Source organism: Delphinus delphis, chromosome 11 (assembly GCF_949987515.2).
Source record: "Delphinus delphis chromosome 11, mDelDel1.2, whole genome shotgun sequence".
NCBI classification, from domain to species: Eukaryota; Metazoa; Chordata; class Mammalia; order Artiodactyla; family Delphinidae; genus Delphinus; species Delphinus delphis.
In genome coordinates this window covers 88,163,965-88,190,453 of record NC_082693.1, presented here as the reverse complement: position 1 = coordinate 88,190,453, position 26,489 = coordinate 88,163,965, and the positions used below count along the sequence as shown (strand labels likewise).

The following is a 26,489-nucleotide window of genomic DNA, read 5'->3' as shown; positions in this document are numbered from 1 at the left end:
ACAACATAGCTGAGTCTTGAAACCATTATGTTGAGGGAAAGAAGCTGTTCATAAAAGAATAATACACAATCACATTTATATAAAGTTCAGGAATAGCTAAAATTAATATACGATGACAGACATCAGCAGAGCATTTGTCTATGAGGACGTGTGGATTGACCAGAAGGGGACACAGGAGAATTTCCTGACGTGAATGGAGTATACTAAATCTTCTGCCAGTGTATACATTTATTAAAACTCCAAGAATTGTACACTTATGGACTATGCATCTCACTCTAAGTAAATTTTACCTCAACAAAAATATAAAATAATCTTAACAAAAAATATAGGTGGGGTTGAATTGCATGATATAAACAATCATTTTTCTCAATGAGCTGTTTTGATCTCACATGAACAGTTTGGTTTTTTAAAACTTAACTGTATTCTGTTCAGAAAGGAATGCATTTGTTTATTAATCTGCTGGGGCTGCCACAACAAAACACCACAGACTGGCTTAAACAACAGAAATTTATTTTTTCACAGCTCTAGAGGCTGGAAGTCTGAGATCAGGGTACCAGCATGGTTGGTGTCTGGCGAGAGCTCTTATGCTAGCTTGTAGACTGTTGCGTTCTCCCTGTCTCCTCACATGGTGGGTAGAGACAGAGCAAGCTCTCTGGTGTCTCTTTTTATGAGGACGTTAATGCCATCATGAGAGCACCACCCTCATGGCCTCATCTAACCCTATTACCTACCAAAGGACCCCTCTCCAAATACCAGCACATTGCTGATGAGGGCTTCAACATATGCATTTGAAGGACACAATTCAGTTTGCAGCTGTAAGTATTCTAGAAAATCTGGAAAACATAGGTAAGTGGAAAGAAAAAGAAAAAACAAAAAACCCTGTAGTCGCATTACCCAAATATAGTCACTGTTAACATTTTGATGTCTTCTTCTTTCCAAAGTTTTATTATTTCAACTTTTATGTGGTTGTAGTCATTCTGCACCTATAATCTTGTATCATGATCTTTTAAATTACAACATAAAATTTTTCCTGTGTTACTAAAATCCCTTTTTAAATACCTCTTTTTAATAGCCACAAAAGGTTCTGCTGAATGACTGTGCTGCAGTTTACATGTTCATTATCTTGTGGTCAGATGTTGAGATACTTGCCAGTATTTTGCTAGTGTAAATAATGCTGTGATAAATACATTTGTACAAGAGGCTTTTTCTGTAACTCGGATTTCATTCTTGGGGTAGAATTCCAGAAAATGGAAATTGTAGGTTAAAAGGGTATGGTCTAATTAGATGTCGCCAAATGCCTTGCCAGAAAGATGTCCCACTTTGCACTGCCCCCAGCAGCAGGGCAGGAAGGGGCATCATCTGTTTGCTCTTAAGGGGCTGAGGTCATTTCCACTAATGTGTTTGTTGGCCTGTTTCCATAGGTAGAAAAAGCAGCAGCCGACTTGCGTGGGACTCCCCTGGCTCTTGTGCCCGAGACCCTACCACTCCCTCTGCCTGGCAGCCTGTGTTTTGGGCCTCACCGAGACAGTCTGAGTAGGAACAAGCCATCTCATCATTCACAGCCATGAATTTCCTCCGGCGACGCCTCTCTGACAGCAGCTTTGTGGCCAACCTGCCGAACGGCTACATGACAGACCTCCAGCGCCCAGACAGCTCCACCAGCTCCCCTGCATCCCCAGCCATGGAGAGGAGGCACCCCCAGCCCCTGGCAGCCTCCTTCTCCTCTCCAGGATCCAGCCTTTTTAGCTCCTTCTCCAGTGCCATGAAGCAGACCTCACAGGCCCCCTTGGGGCCGATGGAGTCTCCAGGTCCCTCCACGCCTGTTGTTCAAAGGCCCAGGATCCTGCTGGTGATCGATGATGCCCACACAGACTGGTAAGCAGGACTCTGCAGGTGCCCCCTCCCCAGGGGCAGGAGAGGAGATGGGGCTTATCTCCCTCGTGGGGAAGAGAGAGGGGAAGAGCTGTGAGAGGCTCTGTGGTATCAGAGATTGGCAGGAGGGAAGGCCACTAATGCCAAGCACCATGGCAGCTACTTTGTGCCATGCTCTGTCCGAAGGGCTTTGTATTTAAGGTCTGAAATCTCTCACCTGCAAATCCAAAATCCAAAAAGCTCTGAAACCTAGAAAATAGTTTATAACCCATTTGGCAACAAAACCTGATCTGAAGGAAAGTTAGACTGTAATAGTCTTCATTGGGCCACTCACCGTTCTTGTTCATATGATTTGCTGCAGACATCGTAATACATTTGATATGGGGTACTGCCCAGAGCTCACTGGAAGTATTATATAGTATATGGTATATGCACTGTATTACTTCTCTAAAAATGGAAAACTTAAAACCTGCAGTAACTCTGGCAAGTTGCTTGACCTCGTTCGGCTTCAGCCATCCTCTCTCATTGAATGCGGTTGCTGTGAGGGTAAAAGAAACCAACAAAGGCCCACAGTCCTTATCTGAAACACTTGGGAACAGAGTGTCTGAGTTTGCATCCCTACTCTTTCATGTACTGGCAGTTTTGTTCCAGAACCTGTCCTCTTAACAGCAAAGGTAGGCAGAAATGACAACACTTCCAGTCTCTTCCCAGGTATGCCCCGCCCCGATAGATGGTAAGCATCCTGGGGGGCAGAGACTGGACACATGTGTCAAGGTTATTGCAGCAGTAGTTCCACAGGTAGTTACTGAGCACTGACTGAGTGCAAATAACAGTCTTAGGTACTCAGGTAAGTAATGAACAGGCCCTGCACACATGGAACTGCAGGTAGAAAAGAGGTCTCTACTCCAAATTTTTGGTAGACAGATATGATAAATATTATCATTCCAGTTGGAGACATAGAATTTGCAGTCCAGGAAGTAAACCCAAATGTGGAGACATAGAAGCACACCATCCAGGGCAATTCTGACAGTGGACCCATGGATGCCATGGGAGCTGGAGGGCAAGGTTTTCTGCGTGCATCTCCAAAAGCTGCCACAAAGTAGGCATCCAGTAAATATGTATTAAATGAATAAATTAATGTATTCAGTTCCCTTAGCATGCCAGGTGCTCTGTTATTCTGTCACGGATGTGTGCACTCACATTCATTCCTTGAGGAGTTAACTCAGGTTGGGAATGGTTGAGCCTATACTTCGGAGTGGGAGATATTTATAGTTTTTAGCGTATTCAATACAGTCAACATTAAAGCATGTCCAGCAGGTTCAGACATTAGCCGTTATTTTCCTGCGAAGAAATCACTTCATCTTAACCAGGGTAGTCATGTGCCTTGCCTCTGTTCTGACCCAGTCTGAATCGTCTTCAATGATGCTGCTTGCTTGAAGGGTCTTATATGAAGCCTTGCTCATCTCTGCTTATGCTCTTACGTAAAGCATCATATTTAGGTTCTGAGCTAAGGGGTTGATTTCTGCAGAGGTGTTGCTTCCATGCACTCTCGCCTGTGCAATCCTGCTGCCTATCTGCCTGGTAATCAAAATGCATACATGGCCTTTGCAGTCCTCTGTTTCTCTTTAACCCAATTTGACCTTGATTTTGAGTGTTCTCTGCCGACTGTGTTATCCCTGGTTCAGTCAGGGATAACATGGTATGGTGATGGCGGGTATTTGTCTAAAAAGTTGCTTCCTGTGTGGAGGCTGACCTAATAAATGGCAGCATGGTGCAGTGGTTAAGAACTCAGACTTCAGAGCTGTCTGGATTCAAATCTCTACCCCATAATAGCTATATGACCTTTGAACGTTAACTGCATCTAAATGGGAATAAAATGGTACCTACCTGTAGAGTTAATATATGTAAGTACGGTTAAAATCTGAGTTACTATAGAAGTGTTTGGGATGTGTCTAGTAGACAGTAAGTGCTATTTAAGTGTGTATTATTATTGCAGACTATTGTTACCTTCTGTGCAATATTAATCATCTTGACAGCAGCTCCTGTAGGCATGCCTATTTAATTTCTTTATGCCCAATATTAGGCAGAGTGGATTAGGATTTACCCCTGTTGTACTAAGGTTTTCTAATGATCACTCTTCCCTGCTAGCTCTCAGATGATAAAGCTGGGTCTTATTAATTAATCTCTGTCCCCCACAGTGCCCATATGGTGTGTAGTGTAGTGTAGGCGCACAGTGAATGAGATTGAAATGCCATGAATAGCCTCAGCCAAGTAACATTTAAATTTTGACTTTGGTCCTCAATCTCTCTAATCCACAGGTAAGACCAATGTGTGAATGTTAGGCTGTGCACCCTGGTGGGGACACAATTTTTGGCCAGAGAAATTTCTTCCAGTCTGTTTCAGTCACTCTTCATATGCCCACAGGTTAATTAGGTCTTGAGAATAGCAGTCCTTTTCTTGCCTCTCAGTGGTTAAAAAAGTGGAAAGGTGAGAAACTGAGACTCATTATGTCACCTGGAAGTTGGCTCTGCACTCATTGGATGTTTGTGACAGAGACTTCCTACCCGCACGTAACAGCTTCTCCTATAGAACTCCATCCTAGATCCTTTAAGAACTTGCAGACCTTTCCAAATACATTCCCAGCTTCCCATATTGATGCTGGCTGCCTTAAACCCCAATCCTTCACTGCAGAGTTCCCAAAGGATGCCTGTCCCCCTGATACCAGGAGTGGCCAGGCGGTGGCGGGCCAGCCACACTGTCCCTGGGTGGCTTTGGCAGAGCCTTGCTGCCTGGGGTCAGCCCTCTGCCCAGCCCCTCCTTCATTGTGCAGACTGTTTCCTGAGAGGAAGAGGCTGTTGAAGGGGGAGAAGCCAGCTCACACAGCCCCTTTCTTCCTCCTTTGAGATGGTAATGAGTGGGGAGAAGATCCACCGTCTGGACTGAGAGTGAATCCACCAGGAACAATGTGGCTCCCTTTTCTTCCTTGTCAGCCCCAGTTCCTTCTTTCTGTCATCGCTTTCCAGGTCCAGGACCCTGCTGCAGAGTCAGGTTTCCTCGTGGGTGAGAGAGTTGCAGGAACCTCCCACTCTTGCTTCCTGACAGGCCAGCTTGCATACTCTCCGAACCAGCCTGGGCCCCCCAAGAATGATCTGATACCTGGCCAGTGAACGGGGGAAGGGGCGTGAGGTGGTGAGGGGAGGACTTTTCATCTTCTGAGGAGACACAGAGGGTCCCAAAGCCACCTTTGCTGGGAAGAAGGACTCATGGCCGAGCATTTTAAGATCCCACCAGCTTTTGGGGTTGCCCCAGAGGTGAGCCTGGCTACATCAAGGATGTTGGGGAGCTTTGGACCAGGATCACACCCCAATAAGGTCTGGCTCAGTAGTAGGTCTGAACTAAAGCTGGTGCTGTCCGCTGGGATGATGGGAGATCAGTCAGCCTTGAGAACCACAAGGGAAAGGAGAAATAAAACAAAAGCATTTCAAGCTCAGTTTTCTTCAGCCCTACTTGAGTAGAATTTTCCAACAGTTTCACTGGTCTCAGGCCTCTAGGCTTGACCTCACCTCCTGGTTACCTTTCATGTTACCACCAAAGTATCATCTTTCTGAAAATACAATCTGATCAGTTTGCTCGCACGCCCCACCATGTAGTCCCTTTTATAACCATTTGGTGGTGCATCATTGCCCTCAGGTTCAAAGTCAGAGTCATTAAGCAGGTCTGCCCTCCCTCTAGTTCTGCCTCCAACTTCACTTCCTGCTTTGCTGCTTATTCCACAGGAATAGCAATGATTTGTAGTTTTCAAACACACCTCTGCCTTAGCACATTCTGTTCCCTGCTACCTGGAATACCCTTCCCTATCTTGTTCACTGAGCCAGTCTCCATTCATCCTTAAAAGCCTGCTCAAGTGTCACGTCTTCTCTGAATTCTTCCCTGACACACCTAACCCTGCCAACAGTGCTAATAACTACCTCCTTTGATAACTTAAAATATATTCCATTGTGTCACTGCAGCACACATGACACTGTATTATAATTAGCTTTAGGTGGCTGTCTCTTCTGCAAGAACAAGATATATGTCTTATTCTTTTTTGTATCCCTGGTGCTCAACACATAGTATATTTTCAATTAGCATATGTCATTGTTCCCAACCCAGTCCAATCAGGACAACCTTTATTGGGCATCATTGGCCCTGAAACTCACCTTACTTTAGAAGTCAGCAATATAGTACATACAGTTGAGGGGTTTCCAGTTTTACTCACCTGTGTATAAAGTCTTGGCTCTTTATTTTCCAGTACATAGCTAGAATAACTGTAAGGCAGCTATTTGAGATTCATAAACAGATGAATTTTTAAATTATTCACAGAATGTACTGGAACCCTAGGTTTGATTTTTCAAAAGGAGAACATTGAATATGACCCCAAGAAAGATTGTTCATAACCAGGTCAGGGTTGAGTATACTTCCTTGTTCTCGGTTTTACCTGCAAGGTCTCAGGAGCCCGAATGGACTTGGGGAGGGGATGTTGGGGTGAAGGGGACATAGAGCAGCTAAGCCCTGGCCTCCACCCCTCCCTCCAGTGGCCTCTGGAACCCTCCTCTCCTCTTGCCTCACCAGTGGTCCTTGTTCCCAGAATGTCTGCTATTCCCTTTCAACAATTATCTATTGTTACCTTCCCTTTTATTCTCCATCCTTCCCTAGGATTTCTTTTTTATTTTATTTGTTGAGGAAATGAAAAGAGGATTCTTTGTTTGAAACACCCCTTAACTACTATGCTTTCAGCCTGGAGTTTGTGAGGTTATACCATTCTACTAAATGATGGCTAATGATACTCATTAAAGCACCTTGGCCATGTCTAGATTCACCAAGAGTTCTTATGCTGTGTGATAATTTGTGTCCCCATGACCACCACCCCACGCATGCCTACTTGCTATCTTTGTATCCCAGCGCCTAGAACAGGGCAGGCAGATAATAGGTGCTAGGAAACATCTGTTAATTGAATGAGTGATTTGAAGGTGATGTTATTGGTAATGACAAGGGTGAAGGTGTGACAGTGAAATTGAGGAGTGACCTTGGTGGTATTCTTCAACCCTCTTTTTCCCTCTCTCACTTACTACTCAATCCAACAGAAAGTTACAGTGGCCATGGTGAGAGCATTTACACCATGGAAATTGGCAAGTGCTACAAACCAGGCATTTAGGTCTCCCCAGAGAGCCAGTTGTTAAGCATTTGCCAGCACACCACTGCTCGTTGCACTTCCTGATTTTACTGGGGAGCATTTCACAGGTGAGGAAGCAGAGCACAGACATACCATGCACCTGCTTGAGGAACCAAAGCTAGGAGAGTGGTAGGCTGGGACTTGAATGGAACTAACTTCTTGAAAGGCATTTCGCATGGTGACCTGCCTGCTGCTGACCACTGCCCAGGGTTTTAGTGTTTTGCATGAGGTAGATGCTGAAAAATCTTGGTTGAAAAATGAATGAACATACAAATGAATAGAATAAACCACGAGCTCCTTGGGAATAGGGTCATGTCCTCATCATCGTCATATGGTGAACACTTGTGCACTTTCTATGACCAGACATTGTGCTAAATAGTTTTCATAGATTCTCTAATTTAATCCTCCCAACAACTGTATGGAGTACTATTACTATTCTCATTTTAATAATAAGGAAAACTGAGGCTCTGAGCTCAAAATGAGAGCAGATGCTGGTGGCATCTGGATCAGCTCAGGCCATCCAGCTGGCAAGGCTGGGCATCCCTGTTCTCTTATCATTCTTCCCTCTCCCACCCGAGCACAGGGTGTCAGCCCATGGAGCAGGACTCTGGAGCCTCACATGTGTGCACGTACCCACATATGCTCGGTGTCTGAGGGCAGGACTGCTTGTTACAGCACTGTAGCCAAGCACAAGATCCTGGTGACCTCATCCTCAGAGGAAAGCACCTACCTCGGGTTAGGCAGCCCTGCCCTACCAGTGCCTTTGGGCAGCCAGAATGTTAAGGTGCCAGGGGAAGAGGGGCTTCCTGCAGCCAACCAGACACTTGTGAGCTCAGGCTTGGAAGCTGGACCCTTTGCAGAAGTGGCCCTTGGACTATTTTCCTCTTTTTAAAGCACCAAGGGAGCTCCGACAGGGTCTTTTCTGTTCTCTTCTCCTGTGTTTTTATATTAAAGTGTGATTTCCTAACACATGGCTGACATGATTCCCCAAGAGAGTTAAAAATCGGGAAGAAGATAAAATGCAGAGAACTCAGGGCTGGCAGGTGGCAGGTCAGGATTGAAGTGCCAGCTCTGCCACTCACCTGCTCTGAGGACTTGGCCAAGCTGCTTTACATTTCTGAGCCTCAGTTTCATCATGTGTGAAGTGGCCTCATAATGCCACCCCCTTCACCATACCACTAAGCTCACAAGGAGGTATGAGGCTCCGGTGAGAGCACTCTGTTCCTCTCCTTCATGGACGTTTTTCAGTGTGATGGTTTGTTTACCTGTGATGCAGTTCTGCTCTAGAACATCAGCTCCAGGAGGTAGAGTTTAGACCTCTCTTGTTTAACCACCATATCCCCGGAGCCTAGCACGGTGCCTTGAACTTGGTACAATAGGATAAATGGAGGATATAATTAACAAGCAAATGGATGCTTTTGCCAAGGCTGTTATTATTATTAAGGGAAAGTTCAGGATTGAGGATGCCCTGGGGGAGAGCCTTTCTCAGAAAGCACTCAGCTGCCCTGGAATTCGGGAAGGGTACCAGACACTTCCATGCTATTCCCCAGGCTCCTTCCTCCTTCCTGCCCAGCTGATAACTCAAAGGCTCCAGCCTCCACCTTAGAGTTGAGCTGCTTCAGGCTGCTTGAGTGAAGGTTGAGCGAGGACTGCAGGGTGTCTTGGCAGCCCGAGAAGCCTTGCTGTGACCTAATTGGCCCTAGGGTGACCAGGACTTTCCACTTCCCACTGTGCCACCTTCTGAGGGGGTGGGGGAGCAGCATTAACTCAGAACTGGCATCACCAGCAGAGGTTTTGGGTAGAGTTATCGGTTTTAGCCAATAAAAATACAGGATACCCGATTAATACTTAGATAAACAATGAATCAGTATAAGTATATCCCATGCAATATTTGGCATAGACTTACTTATATTGCAAAATTGTCTGTTGTGTACTCGGGATTCAGCTTTAACTGGGTGTTGGGACTTCCCTGGTGGTCCAGTGGTTAAGACTCCGTGCTCCCAATGCAGGGGTTCTGGGTTCTATCCCTGGTCGGGAACTAGATCCCACATACCACAACTAAAAAAAGGAAAAGATCCTACATGCTGCAACGAAGATCTCACACGCGGCAACGTAGATCCCGCATGCCACAACTGAGACCCAGGGCAGCCAAATAAATAAATATTTAAAAAAAATATATTTAAAAAAACTTTAACTGAGTGTCCACTAGTTTATCTGGCCACGCTACTGGTGGAGGTGGCAACGAGAGACAGTGCCCAGCCCTGCTAATATGCGCCCAGTGAGAGGCTGGCCCTTGCATATTTTTGCTTTCTGGTTGGGGAGCCAAACCAGGCTCTCCCAATCGACCCCATGCTCAGGAAGCAGCTTTCCCTGCCTGTGATGAGGACTGAACAATCTAAGTTACTAGCAGGGCAGGAGCAAAACCAAGTGGGCAGTCTCAAGGCAGGCTGCCTGGGCCCCTGTTCTCTCACTCACTTATGTGACCTTGGGCAAGTCTGACCTCTGAGCCTCACATTCCTCAGTTGTAAGGCAGGATCGGATCGTGGCACATCTTTCACGAGGGGTCACTATAGAGTTAGAGATGATGGCATGGGTGGGGCTAGTACTGGGCTTAGCTGCCATACAGGCACTGAAATGGTAACTGGTATTAACAATTAATTGCAATCACTAATTGATAGTGAACATAATAGCACTGGGAGCCAGGGGGAAGGAAGCCACTTGGCATGTTTCTCAGTTCAGCTGGATATGCCTGAGAGCTGTCTCCTAGAAGCCCTGGAGGAGGGCTGTCTGGATGCTGGTAGGCTGGCATACTTTCTACTCTGAAGATGAGAAGATGGGGGCCGAGCTGGTCCCCTCCTCCTGGAGTTGGCTCGGGGTGGGGAGCTCAATGGGGGATACACACCTCTCTGTTGAAGACACTTGGCTCTAGGAAACAAAATCCTTATGCCTCCCTCTACCACTTCCCCCACATCTAAGACTCTCCTTGAACAAGGACGGGGCCCTGCCAGTTCCCTGTGGGGTAATCCAGAGGTGGAGGGAGAGGGAGCTAAGAAAGTCTTGATGAGAGGGGTCTTGCCACCCTCCTACTCCCTTCACCTGCTGACTCACAGAGGCCACCTCACACAACCTGGTGTGGTGCTGGACTTCTGGACTCGTCCTTCCACTCCGGGCACCCTCTGCCACTCCCCCTCCCTCCACCCTGGTGCCTGGGCGGGGAGGGGCCTTGGGCATTCCCCAGCAGCCTGCCCCGTCGCCTGGACACCAGTGCTGTTTTCCCAGGCCCGGCCCCTTTTATCAGGAGGACAATGTACACACACAGTGAGGGCCTTGTGTGGCACCCAGGCCCCGAGCCCTTTGACTTGAGGAATTTTTCAAGTGCTGACCTCTCTCCGTGAGGTCCCCCCGCCATCCAATCCAGAGGCCTGGTGCCCCTGCTGCTTCCTACCCTGCTCTTGCAGGGAGAGAGGGAGAGAGGGGAAAACAGTGAAGAGTTGTCTCCTGCCCTGGTAGAGTCTTCACCCTCTGAGACTGTGGCTAGGAAATCTGGGGGAGGTGTCTTTGAGCAGAAGGGAATGTGGGGAGGAATCTGATATTGCTGTTTCTTCCTAAGTTCTCCCTTCTCTGCTGATACTGTGAGCTCTCAGTGGAGCCACTTTTCTCTCTGGGCCTCGGTTTCTTCATAAGTCAAACAATGACAATAGACTAAGATCACTGTCTCCAAAACACTGTTTCCATCAGAATGACATTCAGACTACCAGGCACCATCCTACACCTTCTGTATTGGATAGAGTTCATTGTTTGCAAGAAAAAGAAATTACTTTGGCTGACTTAGGCAAAATGGGAGTTTATTGAAAATATGTGGGAGGCTCACAGAATGAAAAGAAAAGCCATGAAGACCTGAGTTTAGGAGAGGTCAGGACCCAGGGCTCTGCCAGGACCTAAGAGGCAGGGACTTGTGGACAGTCTCTGGAGACGTCAGCTCCTGTTTCCTCCCAACCTTGTGGCTCTCTGCTCAAAAATCAAATTCCTGAGCAAGAACAAACCTGGCTGGTTCCACAATGTGTCCCGGGGACACTTGGGGACAGTCCCATCAAGACTGTGTGCAAGAGAGAGGCTTGGTTCCATGTATGCAAGTACAGATGGAGGTGCTGTTACTAGAAGTCAGAATGGGTGCAAGACAGGCCACACTGAGATGTACCCATAGAACTATGGAGTTAAAATATCCAGAGGAGAGCTCAGGAAACTATTTTTTTAAATGATGAAGAGCCAAGTTTAGAAACCACTGAGCTAGAGGACTGGTTTCATGTGGCTCCCAACTGGTAGAACCGAGGCCAATGAAGCAGACGAATAGGGAGACATGTCAGCTCAGTGTACAGAATGGTAAAGTCATCCAAAGACCACGTGGGCTTCCCGGTAAGGGAGTAAGCCCCCTGTCACTTGCAGGTATTCCAGTACAACTGGGCTGGTAATTTGGGAGGAACAATGCAGAAGAGGCTCACACTCTAAACGAGTCTGCCTGCAAGCCCTTAAAGGAGTCTCAGACCTGCAGCTTTTCATTTTCCCCACTCTGGCTTTGTGTCTCAGTCACTTTTCCTGCCTTTGCCCTGCTTTTTTCTGAAGAGTTCAACTGTTCAACTTCTGAGTCTTCTGTCACCCTCCAAAATGTGGTTTTCTCGCCTAGGTCCTCCTCTTTCGAAGGAGTCCCTCAGATGCCATGGGCTCTCCTAGCAGTAGCTGTTCCTGTTCCTCCAGACTTCACCTGCCTGGTTATAGCCTTGCCCTGCGGGAGGCATGGCACTGGGTGCATGCCAGCCTCATTACAGAATGTCTTTCCTCCTGGGTCCTGTGGAAGCCTGCCTGGGACGTGTTTCCTCGACAGGAGGAAGGCTGTAACGGCAAGAGAGGGGATGGTGCTTTGTGTCCATTTTCCTGACCTCCAACTCTGAGTTGGGAGAAGGGGTGGGGGTGGGGGCTTCCTGAGGGTTTGCACGGAGCTAACTGCCATTTTCGTAATGGAATTCGTTAAATTAGGGGTTTTCTGTGCAGTTGCTCACAGGAGACAAGGTGGTCAGTCAGTGAAGAGGCAGGTGTTAGGAAAAGGCATGGGCACAGAGAAATATTTCCCTGCTACAAGGAAAACAACAGCGCAAGCTCCATGACACATGTATCTGCCACTTGACTCTGGCTGCAGAGAGACAACAGGGAGCAGTGGGGATTGTTGAGCGTGGGAACTGATGCCCTTCTGAAGGCACTAGCTGCCGTCCACTCAGCCACTTTTTGCCATGTGGGAATACAGGTCTGGTGTTGCCCAGTTCTTGATTTTCAGGGGAAGCCAGAAATCTGAATTCTTCATATGAATTTTCTATTTTAAAATTAAAATTATGTAATTTAAGTCCAACAAAACAAGACTGTGGACTCCATGAGGTTTGCCAGTTGGCAACTTCTGATGAAGACAGGAGTCAGGGTAAATATTCCTCATCTGGACCTGTCTCCTGGCTAGACCAGGAGCGCTAGGATGGCAGGGAGCTGTTTTGTTCAGCATAATTCCTAGGGACTAGCACAGTGCTAAGCACATAGTAGACCCTGGATGGAGGGATGGAGGGATGGAGGGATGGAGGGATGGATGGATGGATGGGTGGATGGGTGGATGGGTCGATGGATAAGTGGAGGGAGGGAGGAGGAGGGAAAATGACTTCTCACAGCCTTCTCCTTCTGTGCCCTGCACTTCTCACCTTGACAGGCCTCACACCCCCTTTCTAAATCAAACACTTAATATTCTCATGGTCCCCTTCTCATCCTCCTTATACCATCTAAACCCCTTTTACGGATGATCAGATATAAGTCACTTGCACATTGGTATGAATTACCTTTCAGTGTGTAACTGTTTTCATGGGCATTTCCCCAGATTGAGCTCTTAATAGATGCTCATTAAGCGTTTGCTGAGCGAACAGCTTAGTCTTCTAAATGTGAACTGTCTTGGTGGAGTGAAGGCTGTGGATTTTCAGAATTCTGTGGGAATGAGGGTGACACAATGTTGTGTCTTTGGAGAGAAGAGGGCTAGGAACTGGGAGATAACATTCTAGCATGATCTCTGCTGTCAGAGTGAGTGGGTGGCTGACGATTTTGTTTACCCTAAAGGCTGGTGCTGGGGAGGAAGAGGAGCTCCCAGGTGGCAGCCAAGGCAGGATTCCATCATGCTAGACATGAAGCAGGAGTTCCCTTTAGAGCAAGGAAGATACTGCCACCTTCCCCTAAATGCTATGTCACTTCCTCAGGTACATGCCCACTTGTTGAAGGACAGGAGGGAAAGAGATGAACAGTAAACACTTGCCAGGTGTCAGGGATATCATTCATGGGGCCTTATAGCAGACATAGTGGTACATAGTGATGTGCTTACTTTTTCAAATGAGACTGGGGCTCAGGAAGGTTGATGTTTGAGGCACCACTAGGAAATAAATAGCAAATAGCAGAGCTGGAGAGGACCTGGGTCTGTCGTCTGCTAACGCTAGCAGTGCCTGCCCACCTCTTTACCTGGAGGGTGAAGTCCACCTCAGCAGCCCACCAGTGAGCAGCCCACTTGCTGGCATGTTTTTGGCAGGTTCCCAGAGGCCTTCAAATCTGCGTCCTCATTTTATCCTCATGATCCTATGGGTGGATCTTCCCAGCCCCACCCTGTAGATAAGGAAGCAGAGGCTTGTTCAAAATTTGCAGGTGCCAGAGCTGCAAATTCAAATCTAGGTCTTCTGCTCCATGCCTGTCACTCATTTTTCCTGCTTATTGGGAGACATGCCCCAGGAAACTTCATCAGCCCCCTGAGCGCCACCAGTGCCTGCCCAGCTCATTTGTCCTTGTATGTGCCTTTCACACACATACACACACATCAGACCTTCTCAGATTCATCTTTGCAGCCCTTCGTCCTGGCAAAGGATAAGTACCAAACATTGGGTGGATGGATGGATGAACTGGGCCACTTCACCAGGGAAGTAGCCCCTGGCTCTCAGACTGGGCTGGGTCCCTTTCTGTGGGCTCATGCCCTGTGTGGTCATTGTCCTTTATGGGTCTCTCCCTCCTGTTAGGTAGTAAACCCCCTGAGGCCAAGAACTCAGGGATGAGGATGTTATCTTCATCCCTGTTTCCTTAAAGTCTGCAGGCTCGAGCACACAGTAGATGGTTAGTACAAGTGTGTTAAATGTCTTCCAAAAAAGCCTTCCCTCGCTATCCCAGGTCAGACCCCCCTGCTCCCCACATCCTACCCTGTACCACCTTGTTCATTGTATTCATCATTTCCTTTTCACCTGGTTAATTTCCTGAGTTTTCCAAGAGCATGTTAGCTCCACAAGAGCAGGGACTGTATCAGCCTTTCCCCTCATGCCTAGTAGGGTGCCCAGTCCTTACGAAGCTCAGTAAGTAGTGGTTAAATGAGGGAGTGAATAAATGATATGAATTGTGATCAGAGCTGCCCACACAAATCTTCCCTATTGCTGTCAGAAGCCTACGAGGGGACATTCATCATATCATGTGGCTCCAGGCCCTAGTATGTCTCACTTCCTCACCTTCACAGATCCCTGTACAGGTGCAAGGGACCTTGTCACTCTCAGAGGGTCCCTCCCTGTCCTAACTCACTGGAGCCCCCCCAATTGCAAAGAGGTACGATAAGGCTGCTCCATCATTGGAGGGTCCCCTCTGGCAGTGGGAGGGGACCAGGAGGGTTAGCTATTCTTAAGAGTAGATAATGGAGCTAGAATTGGATCTCTGAGTTGGAACTCTGTGTTCAAAGGCCCTGCTTTTGTCACACCTTCATCCATCCAACCTGTCATGTGACCCTCCTCATCCTGCTAACTGAGAAAACCCTGAGTGTGCCCACCTTCAGGGTTCTCCTGTGTGGTCTGTCATCCATCTCCCCCAGCTTCTGTCCAGGCCACAAATGAGCAATGGGCATGTTACATCAGAAATAAGAAAATCTGTTTCTAGGGCCAGATCCCTGCTTTCGTTCTCCTCCAGCTACTCTGAGACAGAACATTCCTGACCCTCTCCTCCCCGGGAAGGGCACTGCCAAGGCCTAGCCTCATTGACTGTACATCCTAGATGGGATTTATTAGAAGGGTGCTGCTTGGACACAGGTGGATCCTGTTTGTGCTAATTCTCTTCTGCCCCTCCTGCAGCCATGAAAGAACTCGGTATCCCTCCCCATAAATCTTGCTCACTCACCAAATCCCGCCTCCCCAAACTAGGGATTTCCCACCCAAGGCAGCACTGGTTTTATAATATTCTCCTTCCTGGTGCCTCTGATGTGGCAGTAAAATCTGAGACCACCCACAGAGATGGAAGCTTTGTAGAATCAAGAGCTTCCCCCAACCCCTTCCCAAGGCCAAGGACTTGACTGATTGGCCTGTGGATTCAGGGATCTCATTATGAGGATAAACATATTAGGGCCTTAGGAAGAGGTCTGCATTAGGAAGACTGAGACCTCAGGCACAGTGGGGTCATCCATTTTGCCTGAGGTCAAACAGCCAGGCAATTACACAGGCAGCAACCCCAGCCCCCAGGGCATCTAGAATTCCAGACCATCCCTACCCTTTCCTCTGCCAGACAGAATGAGCCCCAGGCAAGGAGGCAGCAGTCTGTGTGGCCTGTCAGGAGACAGACTTCCGACTCTCGGCCAAGCAGGGGGATGGACTGCCTGACCCTCAGCTTCAGCCTGAGTCCGTCTGGCAGGCCCTGTAGTAAACATTCCAGAGATGGGCAAAACAAGTGTTTCTCCTCAGAAGGTGAGGCCCGTGGAGGCCAGAGATGCTTGGGTGGTATTGGTGTAGTGCTCTGAGTTCTGAGTTAGAATCAGAGTTAGAATCCCGTCGAGGGCTGCTAGGTTGTGTGTGTTGGACACTGAATGGTGACCCCACACGGTAATGGGTATGGATTTGTAAGTGTGTTACAGCATTGCACCAGTAGATGGCAGTAGAGCAGCTGGAGCACTGGATGCCCCATGGCCTACCCCTGGAAACATTATTCATTTACCCAGTCAGCAAACATTCCTTAAACATGTGCCTGTGCCCTGGCACGTTGTGCTGCTTTTGGGAGATTCAGTGAGCATTAAGACACGGTTTCAGGTTTCCAGGAGCTCACAGACTAGGTGTATGGGGGCAGGGGACATGTCATTCCAGCACACAGTGATATGTGTTATATGGTTGCTAAGTACAGCGCCCCGTGGGAACCCCGAGGAGGGACACTTAACCTAGCCTCATTAGGGGGGGTGATTTCAAGGAAACGGTAGTCAGGGATCTTGAACGTGAGAAAGAGGTAACCAAGCAGAGAAGGAGAGAACAGCAAACACAAAGGCTCAGAGTCATAAAAGCATAGGAATCACAGGAAGTTGAGCGTGTGCAGTAGGTGGGCAGAAAACCAGAGAAGAAATGGACCATAGGTTAACAGGGTCCAGATCATGAAGGTCCCAGAGGGTCTAGCTGAATCCTGAAGACCTTTAAGCACAAGATCTAACTCACCATTGCTGCTTAGAGGCTCTATGAGACTTTGAACCTGTGGGGGCTGGTCCTGGCCCTGCTGCTCCTCAGGGTGGACACTGGGGTCAATACAGTAGGAGGAGGGATGTGAAGGACTTGTAGGCCTTCTGTACCAGTGCCACCTGTTTATCATCAGCACCATCACCAATCTCTTATTGTGCTAACGGGGCAGATCAAAGTGAGATGAACTGTAATTCTGTTCTGTAACCCCCATGAGGGTAAGATTATGTTTGTTTGTGGGTCCCCACATACGCCACCTGTAGCCACAGCATACACACTCGGTGGTTTCTTTGCTGTCATTGTTGATTCTGTTTCAGACCCTGGGCTGTATACTTTGGAGCTTACTCTGTGCCAGGAACCATTCTAAGTGCTTTGTACGTCGTGTCTCATTTAATCCTCACAGCACCCCTGTGGGATAGTTACTGTGATTATCCCTGCTTCCCATATGTGGAAACTGAGGCACACGGAGGTTGAATGAGTTACCCAAGGTTACACAGTGAGTGAGTGGTGGCTCTGGGATTGCATCCAGGTGGTCTGCCTCTGAGCCCACACACTCTACTTACTGCTCTTCACGTACAGGATCAAGTGAGTTTCTCACCACACCTTGGCTGGCAGATGTTATCAGCACTTAACAGATGACAAAACTATGACCTGGAGGGGTTAAGTTCCTTGTCTTGGAACATGCAGTGAGTTGTAGAGCTAAGATTTTGCCCAAGCCTCTGTGATTCCAGATCCATGCTTTTCCCAGTATACCAGTGATTTCATTCATTAGTTACCATCCTGAGGTCCCAGGGTCATCCAGTACTTCTTGTAAACCCAAGTGACAGGGACCCCTGCCCTAAGTCATACTCTGGCCCTTACTAGCTACACTCCTGACAGCAAAGGAGGACCCTGCAAACTGCACCCTTTGATTTTGCAGTGGGTACCCAGACCTGTGGAAATCCCTGCGCATAGGGACCCAGACCCAATTCCAGGGCCTGTGTAGGCCGATTCCCTGATCCATCCTCCCCAGACATGGCCAAGGCACTGTTGATGCCGGTGTGGGTGAGGAGATGAAGCTTGGCCATGTGGGCTGGGTCATCCACAAGCATGCACAAGAAGCTCCAGTGATGCAGGAGAGGAGGGTGGGAGGAGAATTAGGAAGGACGATGGAAATCAAGAGCTGGCAGCCCCCATGCCACCATGTGCTGGGTGGATCTCCAAGAATTCTGAGAAGTTTAAATTCTGACCCTTCCAGGTCATTATGAAGTTGTGTTGGTCAAGGAAGGAAGATAGGCATGTTTTATTTAAATGTTTGCTAGCTTTATCAATTTTAAATATCAGGCATATGATACATAGCCTTCCATTTGTTCTTTTGTCCCAGGCCCTACAAATATTAGAGGGGGGTCTTATCCCAGGGTCTGGGGTTTGCCAGCACTACCTTTAAGGATTCATAACATTCACAAACTACACTGAAAAGGTTCTCTTTGCATGAGGCTGGCTGCACACACATTTTGTTGAAGACCATCCTGGGAGAAAAAAACAAATCTTGCTTTCAAGTCACACTAACAACTCCTGTTCCCATAAAGTTCTACCTACTTGACATCTAAGCCGTTCAACATTATAAGAAAAAGTGGCATTAACATTACAGCCATCAGTCAGTGGTTCAGGCAGTCGAGATGAACTCCACTGGCATCTGATAAGTGTGGATAGACTTCAGAAGCAGAGAGACTGCAGCTTGGTCAGAGAATTTGTAGCAAAGGTTCAATCTGGAAGGTTGAAAAAAGAGGTGGCAACATCGATGTTCCACCGATGGAAAAGAATAGAAGAAGAAACTAAGCAGAAGATTCTTGGATGTAACATTACTGATTAGAACTCAATCATGTGGTCATACCTAGCTAAATGCAGAGTTGGGATATACATTTCTTGGTGCCAGTCTATAAACACTCTCACTGTAGGCAAAGAGGAGAATTGGGATTGGGAGCAAAGAGCTGTCTGTGCCCCAGAGAAGGTCTATGGATATGCTTAACACGGTGCTCAGATTATAGCAAATCACTGAGAACTATTAGTTTCATCATACCAACAACCAAAAACAGCAGATGGAAACTTGTATTACTTTTGCTTTGCGGGAGGGCATCTAAACCCAGGAGCACCCCAATATTTGCTGCTGTTTTTCAGAGCTGAGATAAAAACATTGATGTGGCAATGGAAGTCCAGGATTAAAGCTGCTTAGGCAAAGTATTTCGTCTCTCTGGGTTTGAGTTTCCTTATTTATAGAATGGAAATAATAATACCCACCTCATGGTGGTAGCTGTGTTAAATGAGAAAGACTAGGAATATAGCACAGTTTTTGGCACAGAGTAAGTATTCAACAATTTTTCCCCCATCTATCTCTTCAATCATTTATTCTTTCAACAAATATTAATTGAGCTCCTACTGTGTGTGAAGCATTCTGGTGGGTGTTGGGAATAGAATGATGAGTAAGGTAGGTTGTTCCTGGCCTGGAGGAATTGTGTTATAGTTTGGTTGGACACAGGCATGAAACCCAGTTACTAATTGCAAGTAATTTCAATTATAATAAGTGCTATGAAAGAAAAGTAGAGTATGAAAAGAGAATTTATATGAGAAAAGAGATGACTAAGGTCAAGATTAGGGTGCTTACAGAGAAAAATGGGCAAGTGGATGGATTTGAGAAATAATTAGAATGTAGAATCCATGGGGATAGGGAGAGAGAAAGAGGAAACAAGAATGAAGTCTAGGTTTTTGCCTTGAGTGATGGATAGATGGGATGCCATTTATTGATAATGGGAAGACAGAAGCAGGGATGTAGAGGAAAGGTGATGGAAGGGTGGTTGGATGGATGGATGGACCAAGGGACAGATGAGGTCTGCTTCAGATGAGGTGTCTCCTTGGAACCACTTGGGCTAGGAAGCACAATGTAGGAGCACAATGGGTTTGAATCTGGGCTCCCTTGTTTTCTAGATGGACAAATAAAGAAATGAGTAGTTGGATAGAGCAATTTAATACGTCCTTTATGGATCACATAGGGTATAACTCAAAAGAATTCTGCATTATTTATTTACGTAGGATTCTTTATTTCTTTTTATCCTTAAAATAATGTTTAGAAATATATCGTGCACGTATAACTATCTACCTTTTACAGAGGATAAAATGGAGACACGGGGAGGTAAAGCAGCTTGGCAGAACCGGAACCTGAGTGTCCAGTCCTCCCATCCTGTACTCTTTCCCCTCTCTCACACAATATATATATAAAGAATGAGAAAATCACCTGTCTAGGTGGGAGAGAGCAGGAAGGTGGGGAATGTGTCTGGACATGCACCTCTGGGGGTAAAACCTTTGGGAAAAGGGAGGAAAGAGTGAAGCAGTCTGCATCCTTACTCAGTAGATTTCTTCCTCTCCTTCACAGGGCCAAGTATTTCCATGGAAAGAAGGTGAATGGAGAGATTGAGATCCGAGTGGAACAGGTAGGTTGGAGCTGAGGCTTTAGTGCTATCGCCGTGACTTTTTCTATAGCTGGAGCCATTCCCAGGAGCAACCTTCTTCCCCATCTTATATAATTATAATGAGTCAAGATTACCAGAAAAATCCTGACTTATACTTGGGAGACTTCTTAAATTCCAGAATTATTTAGTCCAATGGTTTTCAACCTTTTTGTTTTAACAGCAGAACTTTTATTCAAAGGAAATCGCAAGTAGGAGCCCGTTCTACCAAATTGAGACACGTAAAGCTTCTTTGATGGAAACGGTCATAGGGAGCCCAAAAGTCTGTCTGCTCCATCCTGTTCCACCTCCCTCCTTTCCCCACCGTGGTCCCTAAGGTGTCTCCTTGGAACCACTTGGGCTAGGAAGCACAATGGGGTTGAATCCGGGTTCCCTTGTTTTCTAGATATTGGGCAAGTCAGTCTTTCTGCGTCTCATTTTCCTTGGGATTAAATTATGTAAAGCTTCAAAAGAGATTAGAATCTTGAATACTGGCTCTTGTTATTACCACTGGTATCAACATCCATACCCCTCATTTTATAGGGAAAGAAGCACAGATTTGCCCATGACTGCAATGGAAGTCAGAGATAGAATTAGGACCAGAACTTGTAGTCTCCAGATCCAGGGCTCCTTCCATTCATTCAGTGAACATTTGCTGGGGACTAACTCAATACCAAGCACCGTGCTGGGCCTTAGAAGGGCACATCAGGGCATGGGCTCTGGAGCTAGACTCTAGGTTCCAGTCCCAACTGTGTGATGTTGGTTCAACAATACTTGAGCTCTCTGAAGTTCAGTTGCTTCATCCATATAATTGGGGTAATCATAGCATCAACTTCACAGGGTAGCTGAGAGGATCAAATGAGTTAGTCCAAGAAAAGTACTTAGAATAGCACCTGTCATATATCAACACTTAGTAAATGTTACCCATTTATCATCATCCTCATCATCAAAGGCAAACAATTAATAAGATAGAAAAGGTTCCTGCTATAAGAGGAACTCAGAAAAGCACGATAAAAAAATAGAGAGGTGTGACTTTTATGGCACTCTTTGAGTTTTTTGTGTTGGAGGAACAGAAAGCTTTTCTGAGCATCAAATTTGAGTTGGCTTAGTATTAAAACACCTACAGCTTGAATTTCGATTTGATCCTGTGGCTTTCAAGTCAGTCCAATGTCTACTGGTTTTCCTTCCATGGCAAAGAGCAGGTTATTTTTGTTCACTTGACAAATATTTGTCAAACGTCTGCTATGCTAGCTAGCTAACACGTGGGGAACAAGGATAGAGAAGCAGAGGCTCTGTCCCAAAGAGCTTGTGGTCTAGGAAGGGAGGCAAGATAAGTCTTCACAGAACCTAACACAGGTAGAATCCAGGAAAGAGAGGTCCAGACTTAGTGCTGTGGGCACCAGAGGCCACAACTATTTGAGGGAGTCAGAAGTGACTTCAAGGAGGGGGTGGTATTTGAAATGGATCTTAAAGGATGGATAGTATTTCAACAAGTGGCGATTTCAACAGGAAGAGTGCATGAGACTGAATCAGCATGAGCAAAGGTAAGGAGCCTGGAAGTACAGGGTATGGAGTGATGTGTGAACACATTGTCGTTCCCTGGCCCCAGCCTACTCATCCTCCTAAATTCTCTCTCTCGGTGCAGAGTGCTACCATCTACCTTGCACCTTAGCCAGAAACCTGCATGGTCTCCTGGGTACCTCCCTCTCCCTCCACCACTATACCCATTCACCAGGTGCTGTGGACTCCATGTCCCGCGTCTCTCTAGTCCACCCACTGTTCTCCGTTCCCATTGCCTAGGTCCTTGGCTGAACCATCATTGGCTCTCATCCAATCTTCCTAATCAACAGCCTCCTAACTTCATCTTTTCATCCACTTCCAATTTATTTTTTGTACTAAAACTAGAGTGATCTTTCTAAAAAAACAAATTAGAATCTTAAAGTGTTAGCTTTAAAATTCCTTTCTCAAAGATTCTTTATTTGAGCCGTTCCACCCCAATCTAAATCAGGTAAGCTGCTTACTCCCTTTCATAGCACCTCAACTTTTCCTTCCTAGCCCTTATCTGAGTTTTTAACCACATATTTAGATGTGGTATTATTTGCATGAGGGTAGGGACGTTTGGATCTCACTCTGTTAAATAACACAGGGCCTGGCTTATACTAGAGCGGAAGCAAATATTTGCAGAATGACTAACTGATGGATTCCACAGATTCCAGGCTGCTTGTCAGTTTCCAATGGAGATAAATTGCTCTTCCTTAATCTTCCCTCAAAAATCTGAGTTTTCCATACACCATCTGGTAAATGCTCAGTTGCTAGCTGTCTCATCCCATTTGTGAAACCCCCAGGGGCATTTTTTTTTAACATCTTTATTGGAGTATAATTGCTTTACAATGGTGTGTTAGTTTCTGCTTTATAACAAAGTGAATCAGTTATGTATATACATATGTTCCCATATCTCTTCCCTCTTGCGTCTCCCTCCCTCCCACCCTCCCTATCCCACCCCTCTAGGTGGTCACAGAGCACCCAGCTGATCTCCCTGTGCTATGCGGCTGCTTCCCACTAGCTATCTATTTTACGTTTGGTAGTGTATATATGTCCATGCCACTCTCTCACTTTGTCACAGCTTACCCTTCCCCCTCCCCATATCCTCAAGTCCATTCTTCTGGCCCAACTTACGGGTGTAAAATCTATAAGCAGGAGCATCAGAGAGAATTGCCCTAAGAATACTCACCCAGGACACTGGTGACACTCAGCCAGTCTATGAGGGCTACAATCATGCTGGAAAAAGTTGGCTAATTTACAGTCATCTTGATCTCTAGTCATCTCCCTCCATGGCAGCCAGAAGGCAAAATTAGCCAAGAGACCAATTAGCAGGTCATTTGGGCATTTTTCCCTGAAATATAGGCCTCCCTTAACTCATCTTAGAGTCTGAATTGTTTGTCTTTTCCCATCTGGATCGATGGGTGGGTCACATAAGCATAGCACTTAGGAAAATTCTTAGGATGGAAGCCACTTTTTAGTCTGAGCTGGCCTCACACTTTGGAATTCTGTCTCCCAACTAAGGACCAAATTAACCAGATAATTGCACTGTCTGGGTTTTGCTGGACAGAGCAAATGAGTTAGTTGTGGTCAGCCTAGAGGAAGCCTCCGGCACTTCTCTCCACCCTCTTCTCCCCAGTTCAAAAACTGTCTGCCTCAGCTTTTGCAGAGCCAGGAATCAAGAAACCCTGGGGAGGCCAGTCGGGGAAGCTGCCTCATGTTGCATCCTATTACCCAGAATGCCCTGCTGGCTCTGCAGGGCCTCACAGCAGTGTCCTAGCAGGGCCTGAGAGGTTCCGGCCAGGGTGGTTGGCATGTCAAGCTCTCCTCTGTTTATACTTGAGGCAAAGGGTCTCTTTCTCCACAGGTGCAAGTCACCCCTCTGTGGGACTCAGCAGTGAGGTTGATGAATGGATTAATATCAAGTAGACTCACAGTTCTGAGACTAGCAGACTAGGGCTTGGTGAGGTAGAGCCTTGGGCTTCATTCTTCTCTAATAAATGCTGAAATTATAATAGTCAGTCTTTCCTCAGTGTTAATGGAGGTACCAAAGCATAAGGAATGGCAGTGCCTTGCTCCAGCAGATGGAAAGAGAGGCTGGAGAAGGTGAAGATCCTTCTCTTCTGAAGCTGGACAAGCCACAGATTTACATAGGAATGCCGGTGGCTCCTTTGGAGTCCTGTCCTTGTGTGATATTGGAGTTGAGATGGGTTTAGGTGGATGCATATGGATCCCAGGGAAGGCTGTTGGTTGAAATCCTGTTTGTCTTCTGCCCTTTATATATTTACTCAACTTAATTGTCTGCTGGGAGCAAAGGTGGAATTTCTCCCTTAAAATAAGTTAAACACTCAGGACCGTGATGTATATATTTTTCATACCTACTTCAGCCTACCATCCACAATTCTTTCTGGGGCAACCTTTCTTAGCATGGACCCTAACTGTAGATATTGTATTAAAGGCCATGTTATATTTCAAGACATAATTGTTGGTGAGATAGAGAAGTGGAGGTTGGATGTTAGTTAATTTGGTTTTGTGGATTGGTAACAGGTTGGACATTACCCCCATTAGGAAATGACTACTTGATAGTAATTCACCTTGAAAGAAATACATCTAATGCTTTACCAAAGAGTTCTGCCCTTGGCTCTGTTCTACAGCTCCTTCTTAACTGTGATTTATCGAATTACATTTACCAATGACCTGAAGTTAATGGGAGAGAGAGTATGCTGGATTAAATTTGATATGATCAAACTGAATAAGGATACAATATAAGGTCCTATTCAAAAGCTCAGCTGAAGAGGAGAAGGACTGGGGAGATTTAGCATATTAAAATCTCATGAGAAAAAAAAAGACCTAAAATTTGAGTTGAACAAATTCTTAATATTCGTGAGAAGAAATATTATGTGGAAATTAAGACTGTGACTCCAGCGTAAGATATACTGGGGATGGAATCTCAGCTCCATATTTTAGCTGGGTTGACCTTTCACTTATAACATCTCTAAGCATCAGCTTCTTCATCTGAAAAATGAGGATAATAATTTCTACCCCCTAAAGTTAATGTGTGGAGTGAGTAAGTCAGTGTAAGTCATATGCTGGGTATAGTTTCTGGCACATATATTAAGAGCTCAGTAACTATAGTTACGGTCGTTACTCCTGCAAAACCTGATGCCACTTCAGGCTGCGTTATCAAAGTACAGCATTTAGAATCCAGGAAGGTGATGGCACACACACATACACACACAGCACACAAACTCTCTCACACAATATTCTACCCAGACTCCAGTGAGAGATCCAGTTGTACCGTCACACCAGGAGGGAATAGTAGCAGCCTGGAATGCCTTCTTAAGGGAGTGGCTGGAGTGAGAGAAGCAAAGGAGATCAGTGTAAGGAACTGGAGATGCTTAGTCCAGAGAAGAGAGGCCTTTGGTAGGACCCACTGTACTCTGTGCAATTATCCACCACCTGAATGAGTGGTTGAAAAGAGTTAGAGCTACCATATGTTGAGTACTTACAAGATAAGGATAAATGCTTTTTGCTCTTGGTATGGGCACTATAATTGCCTCCATCTTAACAGAAACTGAGGCTCAGAGGGAATAAGTGGTTTTCCAAAGGTTGCCTGATTTATAATTGGCAGGAACTTGTTTTTGAACCCCAGCAGTCTGAATTCAGAGTCCTCCTCTTATCCACTGCATTTTTCTGCTGGTGTTGCAGATACCAAGAACAATAACCAAATGTACTGGTTAAATCACTTTATATGCATAATCTTACTCCAACCTTTCCACAACTCTTTGAGATAGGTACTATGACTCTCCCCATTTGGCAGATGAAGAAACTAAGGCTCAGAAAGGTTAAACATCCTGCTTGAAATGAGTGATGGGGGAGGAATTTGAACCCAGGTTTCATCTGCATGTGTGCTGAACCACCAGCCTATATTATTTCACTGGGATTAGAGTTCCGGCTAATGGTACATCATACAAGAAGATGGATTTCAACTTGGTATAAACAGAAACTGTTCAGCAGTGCTGAGTAATGATGAATAGACCACATCCCTCTGGTAGGTAGGGAGTCCCTGTGTTTGAAATGCTGTGGCAGAAACTGGGTGGTTAATTTGGGAAATATTTCACAGGAAATGTATGTACCTAATCAGATATAACTTTTATTATTTTTTTCTTTTATTTTTTTGCATAAAAGTAATATATTCAAATAGTCAAACATTAAAAAGGTAAAAAATGGCATCTGGTGAAAAGTCTACCTTCAACCCTGCCCCCACCAATGTTTCTCTTTGACTAATCATTTAACTATTTATTAGCCAGTTCATTTAACCATTATCACTTGTTCCTTGGGCAACTTTCCAGAGAAATTTTAAATGCAGTAATCAAATACACATACATGTTTATTTTCCTTTGCTTTTCATAGATGGTAGTTGATCAGAAAAACATAAAGCATTGTATTTCAGAGGAGTATTGAATAAGGAAGATTGATTCCAAATGGGTCGAAGGGGGAAATCATATTGCCCAGAGCCCAGCAGTCCCCTACATTCACTGTTGTCACTACCACTGCTGGAACTGCCACTATTGCCAGTGGAGAACATGAGCCTGCACTCCCACTGATGCTGCAGGAATTGTCACCAACCTGCTTTAACTGCTGTTGCTGTTGTGAAGCTTCTGTTGCTGCCATAAGAAGTGCAATACTTACCACCATCTTCCTAATGTCAACTCTTACCTGAATGCCTCCCATTGGTAGAAATAAGCTGGAATTGTGTGTCAAAAGAACCTGGGAAGTGTAGAGTTAGGCCTTCAGCCCCCGTAGTGCAGGAGAGGATAGGATGGGTGTGGGGCTGATGGTAATAGACAGTGAGCGACACAGTCCATC

The 26,489-nt window shown here is 46.1% G+C and overlaps 1 protein-coding gene across 2 annotated transcripts in view; it reads left to right on the top strand.

The window, feature by feature from the left end:
- SYN3 (synapsin III) overlaps positions 1-26,489 on the top strand; it is a 456,321-nt gene that overhangs the window by 42,490 nt on the left and 387,342 nt on the right. The window contains exons 2-3 of one of the 2 annotated variants that reach the window (XM_060025558.1): positions 1,422-1,875; positions 20,009-20,066. In XM_060025558.1, the coding sequence (XP_059881541.1) occupies positions 1,565-1,875; positions 20,009-20,066 (369 nt within the window). In that variant the 5' untranslated portion in view covers positions 1,422-1,564. Of the gene's footprint in view, positions 1-1,421; positions 1,876-20,008; positions 20,067-21,374; positions 21,626-26,489 lie in introns of those variants that run through there. The other variant, XM_060025560.1, reaches the window with a different exon arrangement.